The 13,829-nt window shown below is 38.9% G+C and overlaps 1 protein-coding gene and 1 long non-coding RNA gene across 2 annotated transcripts; both read right to left on the bottom strand.

Moving 5' to 3' along the window:
• Positions 1 to 3,616: 3,616 nt before the first annotated feature.
• Positions 3,617 to 5,342, bottom strand: LOC103129131 (uncharacterized). Its single transcript, XR_475029.2, has 2 exons — positions 5,277 to 5,342; positions 3,617 to 4,649 (listed from the first exon to the last, which is right to left on the bottom strand). It is a non-coding gene; the product is annotated as an uncharacterized LOC103129131 (long non-coding RNA).
• Positions 5,343 to 6,023: 681 nt separating this feature from the next.
• psmg1 (proteasome (prosome, macropain) assembly chaperone 1) lies at positions 6,024 to 13,586 on the bottom strand. The gene is made up of 5 exons (XM_007540115.2): positions 13,374 to 13,586; positions 10,250 to 10,353; positions 8,805 to 8,950; positions 7,032 to 7,094; positions 6,024 to 6,404 (listed from the first exon to the last, which is right to left on the bottom strand). The coding sequence occupies exons 1-5, from the start codon at positions 13,490 to 13,492 to the stop codon at positions 6,129 to 6,131; spliced, it is 708 nt and encodes a 235-aa protein (XP_007540177.1). The 5' UTR covers positions 13,493 to 13,586; the 3' UTR covers positions 6,024 to 6,128.
• Between the last annotated feature and the right edge of the window lie 243 nt (positions 13,587 to 13,829).

The following is a 13,829-nucleotide window of genomic DNA, read 5'->3' as shown; positions in this document are numbered from 1 at the left end:
CAAGTTCCGATTTTGGTCAAAATCGGAACTTGAATCCAAAATGGCCGACAATCTGTGATACTTGCACTATGACATTAATTGTAAATTCAGAGTGCTTTGGTGCGCTTTCCAAGTGTACCAAATTTCAAGTCTCTACGATAAAGTAAGTGAATAGGAAAGGGTCTTTTGAAAGTTGCTAGGTGGCGCCACTGAACCGTTTCTTTGGCAATTTTTCCGGGGACCTTAAAATACGTAAATTTTACACGGGCTCTATGCCCCCGCCAAGTTTGGTGAGTTTTTGAATATGAGAAAGCCCCCAAAAAGCCAATTCTTTTGGCACAAGAACTATAATAAGAAACAGTACAGTTACAATAGGCTCTCGCAGCGCTTAGCTGCTCGGGCCTAATAAGAAACAGTACAGTTTCAATAGGCTCTCGCAGCGCTTAGCTGCTCGGGCCTAATAAATGTATATAAACGATTAAATTGCTGCCTACAGGGCAATTAAAAAACAATTCAACAAAAAAACAGGGCAATTAAAAAAAAACAAAGAGCCACTTCTGTTAGCCTGTGTCTAGCGCCGCCTATGGGCTGCAGGTCTGAGGCATTTTGTTAGCAGTTTTCTACCATTCTTATAGCTTGATCGGAAGCCTGATCCAAACTGGCAACCCACATTAATAAAATGGTGAAATAATATTGACTACAAAACACTGAATTTATAAAAGATACCAAAATTTTTCCTACACAAAACAAACGTTTTTAATGTTGAAAAAATAAGCGGTTTCTCTTCACAATATGTATTAATTTACTATTAATCTATTTGTATGATTTGTTATTTAAATTGCCATTTATATTATTTTTCGGTTGCAGGAAATGATTGAGGGATGAAGAGGCTGATGTCTGGTTCTTCAGGTTTGGTGCTGTTCTCCTGACCCATTCCGTCTGATATCAAACAACCCACTGTGCGACACTGAATATCGCCGACATATTTTTTAATGCCCCTATTAAACGTCACCGTGATTGTTTAGCCTGTGTCTTCCCACTACCGTCTGAATTTTTGCCAGATGTTTTTCTTCTAAGGACGGTGTAATGTCAGGTGGACATTTTAAAAAGAGGCGGGTTGATAGCAGCTGCGTAGTGTCCGTCTCTAGGCAACCGTGACAACAGCGTCAGTTCGTGGGGGTAAAGGACGGGGTCAGGGGGGTCCTATTTAGGTCCCGTAACGACAATTTAGCTGACCTTAATATTTCCCGTGTTTTGTTTCGGTCATTATTATTAGACTTATTGTTGAGATGTGTGTGATAGGTGTGTCTATCAGACATTTATAGCAATACGGAATAAATCGCGTCCCGTATTGGTTCAATACGGGCGGAGACAACAACAACAACCTGTCATTTTAGGCTATCTTAAACTAACCTGAATATTTACAACCCTATACAACCCTACACTGACATTACTTACCTACCGTCTTTCAACCACTTTGAAAAGCTTTTCTTCGTCTCTCCAACATCTTTATCTCTCCCCCACTTCCGTTTTTTGTTTTATGCCCCGGAGTTTTTTTCTGCTGCCCCATTTTTAGCTCCCTGTTGTCAAGTGCACTACATTTCAAATTTAAAAGAAAAACCGCGCCTCAGCTCGTTCACGAAGGGACGCCCAAGCTACCTGTATGGGAGGGGAGAGTGCCTAATCAGTGCTGTTCCTCTGTTATTGATCTTTTCATACACAAACAGCTGTTAAATGCTGACTAGAAAAAAAATTCCCCACATCATTTTTGCATCCCCTCTAGTCCAGCGCCCCTATGCGTTGCATACACTGCATACCCACTTTTTGAGCCACTGCTTATTAGGGAAACAGACTATATTTGCTTTGCATTGTCCCACATGATGATATATGATCCAGGGTTTCCCCCAGAAAACTTGCTAAGCCCGATGGTTGGGGCGTCGAGTCGGTCCACCGGTGGTCCACCGTGTTTTTGTATTAAAAGATGTTAAGTTGACAGGAAATGTAAAAGTATTACTGTGTAATTATATGTTACAGGAAAAGATCTCGAGTGAAATGCTAGTTAAACCCACAACTAGTCTGAAAACAACAAATTTGCACTTCTGTTTAATCCAAAATAAGTCAGCAGCTCCATCAGGCCCCCAAGAGCTTCAGGGGCCCCATAAACGCTAATATTTTAAAACAGACCACAGATACATAAATGTAACACTTGTTTATTGAGATGATCAATGCTGTTAAATTTGATTCAATTGTTTAGGCATACATAAATTAAATTATTTTAAATAGTTTAACATTTAAATACAAGATTTTAAGGAGCTGGCAAGTTTACTTTGTAAAACTTCAAAGAACAATATTCATAGTTAGATTGTTTTGTTACCATAGCAACAATCTGATGCTGTGAGTTTAATCTTTGAATTTACAAATCCAATTTAGTAAACTGCGATTATAACTTATTGCTTTTTAGGCTGGCTAATTAAACTACTCCTTTCTCCCATATTTCACTAAATCTAACACAGAAGCTGTTAGAGGTGCTGATATTTTTAGCAACAAAAGGGGCCCCTAAGTCTGATTCTGCTCAAGGCCTCATCCAGCCTTGGACCAGCCCTGCATGATGAGGTAATCCCCTGTACTATGCAGAAATGAATCAATCAATCAAATTTTATTTGTATAGCACATTTCAGCAGCAGGGCATTTCAAGGTACTTTACATAATTAAAGAAAAAAAAAATAAGAACAGCATGTGACACTGAAATGCGCAACAAACAGGAGGTTTAATTCAATGCTGCTAATATGGCTTTAGTAGCTCTTCCATTTCACGTCTGTTGAGTTTTTAATAAGCGTCACAGAAAATATTCTGGTTGGTCGAGTTTATGGGACGAGTTTCTCAGATCTCCGCGCGGCCGCGCGCATTAACTCTAAGTAGACAACGCATTTGATATGGTTTGATGCATCGTGTAACCGGAAAAATAATACTTAAAAATAATATGAAATCTGCGTGATGCGTGACTCCGAGGAGAGCGCGAAAGCTCCTCACCGGGCTGAACCTGCATGATGAGGTTAGCGCTGCTCGTTATCCACAAATGCTCAGGCCAACCGGGACCACAGACATGAACTATACAGGGAAGACAGACACAGAGCCACACGCTGGGCAGCGCGTTGAGATGTAAACGCCGCATATAATTGTTCGTTCACAGAGATAAATCATTCTCACCACTCCACAACGCGCCTCTGAATTCGCTACAACTTATTCCTGCGGTTCACATTGAGCTGCGCAATCAGAGCTAACGCGGCGGGTTTTAAACTCTTACCTAGAGTTTCTCCAGAGGATCGTAATTCCTCACAGTAAGTTGATGTAAATATCCATGCAGGTCAGCCTGAGTCCAGTTTGAGTGAAAGAAGGCGCACGCGGAAGCGCGCAAGGCAAAGCGCAGAGGCAAAGCGCAGAGGCGCCAGCTGTGTGATTGGTCCACACGCTGTCGGCTTTTAAATGCATAAACTATAAACCTACCTATTATAAATCTATCCTTAAAAATAAATCTGCTCTGCTAGTTAAATGCTTAGAGCAAAAGAGACGCTTGCAGCCCGGCCTTAAAAAACAAACAAACAAACAAAAAAAAAAAACAAATTTTTTTTTTTCCCCCTTTCCTAGAAACGTAAACAAGCAACGCTTAGCCTTGCGGCCGGGCTAGTAAAGCATGGCGGGCCGCCAGGCTAATAATACACTGGGGAAAACCCTGTGATCCAATTAAATATCAGATTCTTCTATGTTGCTATGTTGTTGTACAGTGTTTTAAGATCTTGTTCAATGTATCTCTTTTTAACTTTGAGCCCTTGAACCTCCAAAGGTCTCTGTACGGCCCTGGCTCTCACTTAGACTTAAGCCCTACCATTCAAGAATCGAATCGCTCATAAAGGACACATCAATACTCTGAGCTGGTATGACTTGGCTTACTCCAATCATATAAGTAAGCCTGGAATTGTTTTCTTCCAGTGACCCGGTTTTTAGCACAATCCTTTGGTAAGCTAACTGTATGCGCTGCACTTTGAGCTCACTTCACAGCAAATAAATGGTTGTTCACATGCAATACCTTGAGGACCACTAGGGAGCGTCTAGGGACCACAGTTTGAGAAAGACTGCTACAGACTTATCCTAACCCTATTCAAGGAAGCATAATAGGTCACCTTTAAAGAATAGAAGCACACCTTTACGCATCATTTATCACTGCAAACTTGACATCAAAATGTCTCTCTAAAAGCCCAAAACAATAATGAACCTGGGACAAAGTGAATTCAGGTTAAGTGAGCACCACTTTATGTGCAGAATAAAAGCTATGACTGAGATGGATTGCTCTGCTAAATATGCCCAGCAATATGACAGGCTTGTTGTGCTGCTCCTGTTCAGAATCTTGTGCAGATTTTCTGTGGGACAAAGCAATGAGTCTGACTCATTTGGATAAGAAAAACTCCAAACACACCTGCAGCTGGGAGTCCTGTAATGATGTTGGGCTGCTCCAGTGACTGGCAGACAGGCTGATCACTGAACGCACTAGAGCGAAGCGACCGCAGGAAGGGGGCAGAGCTGCTGCACAGGTAGTCTGCTGTCTTGTAATCAGCCACAGAGCTGTCAGACAGAACGGTCACAGTGAGTCCTCTGGTCTGCAGATAGCCGAACACCTGGGAGAGACAAAGACAAAGCCCCTGATTTTGCAGTAATTTATCTAATATGTGCAAAGAAATAAAGACAGAGGCATGTTTTTTTAAATGTAAGTTTCTAACCATACACCAGCATCTGGCAGCTGAAGCTGACATTTCTGAAACCAGCCAATGTTTTTCCAATTTGCAACTGTCAGGTTTTGAAAACACAGCGCCCATTATAGCCCCATCTTCCTCCAATCTGCTGACAGGAGTGAAATCTGTCATGATTCTCTGCTGCTGCAGCTGCAGGAAGACAGGCTGTGTTTTCTCCTTCTAAAACAGCTTACCAATAACCATCCGCTGAGAATCACCAAGTGGATCTCTGCTCTACAGTTTGGTTTAAAAAACCAAACAATAGACCTATAAATCTGACCATCTTTGAATGTTTATCATAAGGATAAAATGTCTCTGAATCTCAGATTTTCACTTTCAAGCTCCATAATTCTTCCTTAATGACACGCTCTAAGGAAAGTGATTCTATTTAAGTCATCATGTTGCCATATGATTATGGCTTTCTGAAGAAGAGAAAGTGAACTGTTCCTTTTCATGGGTTACCAGGGAAGACTGTCAGTCTTGTCAGGGTGATTAAGCTGCAGAAAAAGGTACCTTTTCTGTCCATTGGAATAGCTGGTCCTCGGCAATGTGGCATGTCACATGGCATATCAATACCTAAATAAGAAACAAAAGCATCTTGTTCATCACTTTCCAATCACACAGAGAGAAAACAAAACAAGGGAAGAGGCTATAATTTGGAAGGAGTATAACAAGGTGGCAGAAACAGGTGGGAGAAAATGGCTGCTTTCATAGCAGAAATTGTCTGAAGAACTACATTATCCTAATGCTCCAGGTTTAAATGTTTGACTTCAATGAGTCAGATAATCTAAAGGGAAACTGAACTAATTTATATATCTGAAAATACTCTACACTGACTGGCAGCAGAAAACAGGCTTTTTCTGACTGATGTCAATTTTCGCTTTTCTTTTAAATTCAAACTGATTTTGGCTAGTATTNCTCCAATCATATAAGTAAGCCTGGAATTGTTTTCTTCCAGTGACCCGGTTTTTAGCACAATCCTTTGGTAAGCTAACTGTATGCGCTGCACTTTGAGCTCACTTCACAGCAAATAAATGGTTGTTCACATGCAATACCTTGAGGACCACTAGGGAGCGTCTAGGGACCACAGTTTGAGAAAGACTGCTACAGACTTATCCTAACCCTATTCAAGGAAGCATAATAGGTCACCTTTAAAGAATAGAAGCACACCTTTACGCATCATTTATCACTGCAAACTTGACATCAAAATGTCTCTCTAAAAGCCCAAAACAATAATGAACCTGGGACAAAGTGAATTCAGGTTAAGTGAGCACCACTTTATGTGCAGAATAAAAGCTATGACTGAGATGGATTGCTCTGCTAAATATGCCCAGCAATATGACAGGCTTGTTGTGCTGCTCCTGTTCAGAATCTTGTGCAGATTTTCTGTGGGACAAAGCATTGAGTCTGACTCATTTGGATAAGAAAAACTCCAAACACACCTGCAGCTGGGAGTCCTGTAATGATGTTGGGCTGCTCCAGTGACTGGCAGACAGGCTGATCACTGAACGCACTAGAGCGAAGCGACCGCAGGAAGGGGGCAGAGCTGCTGCACAGGTAGTCTGCTGTCTTGTAATCAGCCACAGAGCTATCAGACAGCACGGTCACAGTGAGTCCTCTGGTCTGCAGATAGCCGAACACCTGGGAGAGACAAAGACAAAGCCCCTGATTTTGCAGTAATTTATCTAATATATGCAAAGAAATAAAGACAGAGGCATGTTTTTTTAAATGTAAGTTTCTAACCATACACCAGCATCTGGCAGCTGAAGCTGACATTTCTGAAACCAGCCAATGTTTTTCCAATTTGCAACTGTCAGGTTTTGAAAACACAGCGCCCATTATAGCCCCATCTTCCTCCAATCTGCTGACAGGAGTGAAATCTGTCATGATTCTCTGCTGCTGCAGCTGCAGGAAGACAGGCTGTGTTTTCTCCTTCTAAAACAGCTTACCAATAACCATCCGCTGAGAATCACCAAGTGGATTTCTGCTCTACAGTTTGGTTTAAAAAACCAAACAATAGACCTATAAATCTGACCATCTTTGAATGTTTATCATAAGGATAAAATGTCTCTGAATCTCAGATTTTCACTTTCAAGCTCCATAATTCTTCCTTAATGACACGCTCTAAGGAAAGTGATTCTATTTAAGTCATCATGTTGCCATATGATTATGGCTTTCTGAAGAAGAGAAAGTGAACTGTTCCTTTTCATGGGTTACCAGGGAAGACTGTCAGTCTTGTCAGGGTGATTAAGCTGCAGAAAAAGGTACCTTTTCTGTCCATTGGAATAGCTGGTCCTCGGCAATGTGGCATGTCACATGGCATATCAATACCTAAATAAGAAACAAAAGCATCTTGTTCATCACTTTCCAATCACACAGAGAGAAGACAAAACAAGGGAAGAGGCTATAATTTGGAAGGAGTATAACAAGGTGGCAGAAACAGGTGGGAGAAAATGGCTGCTTTCATAGCGGAAATTGTCTGAAGAACTACATTATCCTAATGCTCCAGGTTTAAATGTTTGACTTCAATGAGTCAGATAATCTAAAGGGAAACTGAACTAATTTATATATCTGAAAATACTCTACACTGACTGGCAGCAGAAAACAGGCTTTTTCTGACTGATGTCAATTTTCGCTTTTCTTTTAAATTCAAACTGATTTTGGCTAGTATTTGAATTCTTTTCAACACAAACTGGTATGCACACACATTGTTGTAATCAAAAAAAGAATAAACTGTGTAATTGAATTCTGGTTACACAGAAAAACCAGCTAGTGATCAAAATCTGGCAATTTCGATCTTGTCAGCCCTGACTGAAAAACTCAAATATCTGATGCCTTTATGTTTACAGCACAACCGCTACAAGTTTGCACTTACAAAACAACAACCTTAAGTGTGGAAGCTGTTACTGAATGAAGACTGCTACTTTCAGTGAGATATGATCAAAACTAGGGATGCAAGATTATTTTAATTTACAATAATTGATTATTCACATTATTAATTGATTGAATAATTGATTATTCTGACAATTACAGAATAATGGATAGAAAAAGCAATTGTTCAACAAATTAATCTCCATCCATCCATCCATCCATTTTCTATACACCCTTGTCCCTTAGTGGGGTCAGGAGGGTTGCTGGTGCCTCTCCAGCTAATGTTCCAGGCGAGAGGCGTGGTCACCCTGGACAGGTCACCAGTCTGTCACAGGGCAGCACAGAGACACACAGGACAAACAACCAGCCACACACACACACACACCTAGGGAAAATTTGGAGAGGCCAATTAACCTGAAAATCATGTTTTTGGACTGTGTGCATGTGTGGGTTCTCTCCGGAGCACCCGGAGAGAACCCACACATGCACAGGGAGAACATGCAAACTCCATGCAGAAAGACCCCGGGCCGGGAATTGAACCCAGGACCTTCTTGCTGCTATATAATAAACAGAATAAATGGTTCTTCTATTGATTAATCATCAATCTATTTCCTTTCCTGCCAACTAAAGCAGCATGACAGGTGTGACAAATCTCTGACAGTGATTTCACATTCTGTCCATCAGTGTCTTTATCTTGCTTAAATTACAGGTTAGTAAATATGGAAGGACAGAATGTGAACATACACACCTCTAGATTTGACTCACTGCTTCCTTCCAACGTTATTTTATGATAGTTAATGGAACAGACTCTTGATCAACAAATGGAGAGCACCATAGCTTGTGAAAATGATTCTTTCATAATAACGAATGGATAGACAGATTTAAAAATGGATGGATGGACAGATGGGTTGAAAGAGCATGGATGGACAGACAGACAGATGTGTTTTTCCACAGTCATATAGCACTGATAAACCCTTCAGTTCCAAATGAGAGATTATTAGAGCAGAAATCTTGAAAGTGTTGAACTTATTGTGAGCTTTAATTGGAAACATTCAAATATGTCATAAAGCTTACAAAAAGGAGCAGCTTGTCATGGTGATGATGTGTTTCCTGGGGTGTTAATCAACAGCAGATATTCTGAAGTTCTGTTTTTCTCGCTGTGTCACTTACTGCTGGCTCGTCTTTGTGTCTGTAGAACACACATGCCGACCCTTCGCCACTCGGCCCAGTTCCAGACCGGCTCCTCTCGTTCCATGCCACCCCGCGCCCGACTGCATCCCAGTTTGCAGAGGCAAGAATGTACACTGACAGGAAGCCTGTGAAGACACATCCCCTCAGTATTCAACAACAGCTCGCATCAGAGTGCTTCCCTGACTTGCTTTCAGTCACGTATTCTGATTTCTACACTTTATTTTTGGTCATTTAAACCTTTCCATACACAAGTGAAAAAGGAAAAAATACACAAGGCAGAAAAAACAAGACGAAACTAGTACAGAAATAGATAAACAATATTTAAATTCCTGTCAATGGCAAGAACACAAAGTGTAGACCGAAAAAAGTGAAAGTATAACCAGTACAAACTTACTATAGAAGGTATAGTACATAGTATATTGTTGTACATAAATCATCATTAAAATCAAAGCAGCAGAACCTTAAATATTTTTCTGAAACATATCTCCAAGGAATTCCAGCTAAGACAAATTCATAATGTTATTGTATGATTTAGCAATAACTTTTATAAAAAAATTTAACGAGTGAAAAACACAATTATAACTCTTTACAACAATTATTGTATACCTGAATCTCTCTAACTGAAGTGTACAATAGTTTTTACTATTTGTCATGACCTCTACCTTTTTAAATAAATCATTCTCTGTTAATTTATAATTTATTCCTTTAATTTCAAACCCCTTTTGCGTGTACCTTGGAAGGATTTTATTATAGGCTCTGTACATAGTCAATGCTGCTCTACTAAATCATAAAATTTTAAAGTATGCAATGTAAGAAGTGTTTTAGTAGATGGATGAAAATAATCAGATGCAGTTATACATCATAAAGCTTTCCTCAGAAGCATGTAAACACATTTTGTTTTGTTTTTATACAAAGTTCCCTAGATGTCCACACAGTAACTGATGTGTGTACTAAGCAACAGTATAATAGTGATTTCCTATTTAGAAAGAAATGTTATTCAATATTACAAAAGTTTTTGACATTTTAGCTTTTACATCATCAAAAAAAGCTTTTACATCACCAAATGCAATTTGGAAGGTACAAACTGCATTGCACCTTCCAATGCAATTTGTAGTCGAAAATCACATCACCCCCAAAATCTGATTCAAACACTTGTTCTATTTCAACACTGCTTATCGTAAGTTTGACATATTTTTTTTATTTCTTATTACTAAATATCACAAATTTTGTTTTGCCATTATTTAGTGATAATTTATCACAAAATTTATTTTGATCAACAACAGACTCCATTACAAACAGACAATAAGTTTGAGGTTCTTAGCTGAAACTAATCATTTACATTTCCAAACACATGTTTATTGTTATTGTCTGTGCAGTTTGATGGACATGTCTCAGATGCTTTTTAACAGCTGGATCTCACTCACTGGCAGCATTGTGTCCCACAGCCAGGATGAAGCTGGAACACTGCACCTTGTTCCCGGCTCTCAACAACTCTGAGACTTCGGGATTCCAATGGAGATGAACAGTTCTGAGAAGAAAGACCTCAGATTTATTGCTTACAGGTCAAACATAACGCTAAAACAGCAAGATAAAGCAAGCAGAACATAGCTACATTACAAAGTAAGTGTCACTGTTTAAGAGTTGAAAATGTAATGCAATGCCTCATTTTCTGCCTCTGACTAGTCTGTTATTGTTTTGCAGAACATGGTGCTGTTGAATTAATTTGAATTATTCAAAGTGCTTCAGCTCAGCCCCCTCACACAACAGGAAAAGGAAGGGAAACACAAAAGAAATATGTCACTCACTAAAGACACTCCAGCAGTAAAATGTCCCGTAAATAACACTGTGAACAAATACAGTGATGCAGGGAGTTTTGTGGCAGCCATTTTCATCATTTTTGTTTTTATCATTGATAATTACTGCTGACATCCTTACTATGGGTGCTCTGGCCAGGTTTTCTGCTGCCAGTTCCGATACTGATCACAAATGAGGCCGATCTCTGCTGATCACCTGGACTGACTAAATGCTACTATGTAATATGACAAAATTAAAAAATGATCTGGCAATAAATTCACCTAATTTAGAAATAAAACANCCTGGACTGACTAAATGCTACTATGTAATATGACAAAATTAAAAAATGATCTGGCAATAAATTCACCTAATTTAGAAATAAAACAAGCAAAATACTTGTAGGTACAATACAGCAGCTACTCAGTCGAAAGGACAACTGAAACACCTGCAGTCAGTAAAATAATATTGAATAGTAAGGCTCTCAGTATCATAAATTATACATGAGTCAAATAAATCAGCCTATATCAAATAATGTCAAGTAAAAAGGAAACATTCATTCAAAGTCAAACGCAGGCTGCATCAAAATAAACAATCGTTCCTGATAGCATGGCTAGCTGACAGTGGCGGCTCCAGAATTTTTTTCTGCAGGTGCTAAGGGGGAGGTAGGCATTTTACTGAGGGTGCTGTGACGGATCTTTTTTCCCTATAGTCATCAACACACACGCATTAGTATTGTTATTTTAATCAGACTGAGTTGTATTTATTTGACGCTTAGACGTCAGCATGAAGCCTTGAGCCATTAGTCAGATTACTTCCAGATAATATTACATTGTTTAAGTTAAAACAGCATTTATAACAAATGGGATACCCTAGTATTGACCCTTTGCAACTACGTCACTTAATCATTCAAAGGGCCATGATGTACATCGGAAGTGAGATTCAGAAGTATTGAACTGAGCGGCTGAAGTTGTTTTTGTCAGGTCATTCATGGTTTCTACTTGCTGGAATCAAGCTAATTTGTCTGTGAACGTAACATACCTGGTTGGGACGAAGCTGAAGTTGGTTCCGATTCGGGAACTGGCTAAAGGGCGATTCCACCTAATTTTTCACTACCTTCCACATCTTTAATCGACTCTAATTTAAAAACTACTAGAGGTGTGCCGATCGATCGGTCACTGATCATAATCGGCCGATTTTCGTGAAAAAGTGCATGATCGGTGATCGGCCATCATTGGCTCTTGTTGCCGATACTGATCACCTAATAGCAGAATATTTTAATCCATGTTTGGGATTTGTGAAACCTTTATGTGATTTGTGAAACTTCACTAAAGATCAGATTACTATTCACACTTGTTCCATGCAGTTTTTTTCAAATTCAATTCTAATTCAAAACCACTTTATTAATCCCAATGGGAAATTAAATGTTGGTGTAACTCACTAATTTTTCAAAGAGTTATTGTAGATGATGATGGCTGTTGGAAGGAAAGATCTTCTGCAGTGGTCTGTTAAGTGAAATGAAGTTTCACAAATCAGAAAAAAGCTTCACGAATCCCAAACATGGTTTTAAATATTCTGCTGTTAGATGAAAATAATCTGATCCAGGTTTGATGTGTCTAGGTATTGCAGTTTTGGAATTAGAGAAGTTCTAGTGTGAACGAGATCGATAAAAGGACAAAAATTGTCCTTTATTGAAGTTTCACAAATCAAAAAAATGTTTCACAAATCCCAAACATGGTTTTAAATATTCTGCTATTAGTTCAAAACTAATCTAGTCCAAGTCTGAAGAGTCTATGAGTTGTATTTTAGGAACTGGGGCAGTTCTAGTGTGATCCAGATGCAAAAAAGTGGTAAAATCAACCTTTACTGAGGTTTCACAAATCAGAAAAAGGTTTCACAAATCCCAAACATAGTTATAAATATTCTGCTATTAGAACAGAATAATCCAGTCCAGGTTTGAAGATTCTAGTGTTTTTAAACTAGAGTCGATTAAAGATGCGGAAGGTAGTGGAAAAATTAGGTGGAATCGCCCTTTAGCCATTTCCCGAATCTGAAGCTAGAATTAGAAACCAACTTCAGCTTCGTTGTGTGGAGGGGATCTACGGGAAGCAAATCTCTGGAATTATTTTCACTAGCGTGTAAAAAAGACTGACAGCTAGAAGGTTTGTTAATTTTTTCTCAGCTAGAAAACTCGATTTTGTTTGTATAATCTATATAATCAGCTAAAAAATAGATTGATTTGACCTCTAATGAAATCCCCTTTTCTCCAGAACAAATTATTAGAGGCATAAATAAATTAAGAAAAAACTTTAAAAATAATAATAATAAAATACAAGATAGAAAAGAAAATTTTTGTAAGCTTGTTTAATATTATCTATCTTCTAAAACCGGACCACCCACGGGATTCGGACCTAAGACATTCTTGGTGCAAGGCAACAGCGCTAAAACTGTAAAACGTAATTATGTCTAATAAAAGTGTTATTATGGATTGATAAAGAATATGGCTCCATCGATGACGGGGCGGTAAAGTGAACACCTACTGGAATCTAATGTGTCATGTTAGCTGAAAGATGCTCACCAAGTCACCAATGGCTTAAGTGTCAAGACGAAACTGTTACAAAGGTGCACATAGAGTCCAAGTATATTTTTATCTTTAAATATGATGCATTGTTTTTTGTATACTAAACTTGATGTCCCATTGTTTTCTGTTGTTTCAATATTTTGTGCCTCTCATGCTACACTGTTAGCCATTTTCACCTCTTCTCCTCCAATTCTCTGCGAATTTGTTCGTCTTCTTCGTTTTCTTCGAGCTCCTCTTCGTCCTCTTCCACCGCCCGAGAATACACCGACAAAACCTCTCCGAAAAACGTGGCCATAATCCAGACGTTTCAGTTAGAGCAAAACGAAAGTTTAGCTAGGACATAAAGAATCGGAAACTTCCTCCGGAAGAAACGAGGCTCCTTCAAAATAAAAGCCTCAGCTCAACTCATCACTACTACAAAACAAAAGTTCTGTCACGTGATTAACGTTGAAAGCATGAACTCAAATTTATGACGGAAAAAGTAAGATTTGAGTAAGATTTGCTTATTGTTTTGATGCACTGAACAGGTGTGGAAAAGAACTGATCAAAATAAACTTAATTTGAAATAGTATGACGCTATAATTTAAATGAAACCAGGATTGTGCATGTTAGCCTGCAACTATTAACTTAAA

The sequence above is a fragment of the Poecilia formosa genome, unplaced genomic scaffold (genome assembly GCF_000485575.1).
Source record: "Poecilia formosa unplaced genomic scaffold, Poecilia_formosa-5.1.2 Scaffold518, whole genome shotgun sequence".
In the NCBI taxonomy this organism is placed as follows: Eukaryota; Metazoa; Chordata; class Actinopteri; order Cyprinodontiformes; family Poeciliidae; genus Poecilia; species Poecilia formosa.
The sequence above is the reverse complement of the archived record's forward strand: the minus strand, read 5'-3'. Positions and strand labels throughout refer to the sequence as shown.

Bases quoted from the DNA above. Each gene is read 5' to 3' on its own strand.
- psmg1 (XM_007540115.2), bottom strand. From the start codon at position 13,492: ATGGCCACGTTTTTCGGAGAGGTTTTGTCGGTGTATTCTCGGGCGGTG. The intron at 8,951-10,249 runs GTGAGTGAGATC...GTGTCTTCACAG, and splicing joins TGTGGGACACAATGCTGCCA to GCTTCCTGTCAGTGTACATT. The intron at 6,405-7,031 runs GTACCTTTTTCT...TGTCTCTCCCAG, and splicing joins TATTCCAATGGACAGAAAAG to GTGTTCGGCTATCTGCAGAC.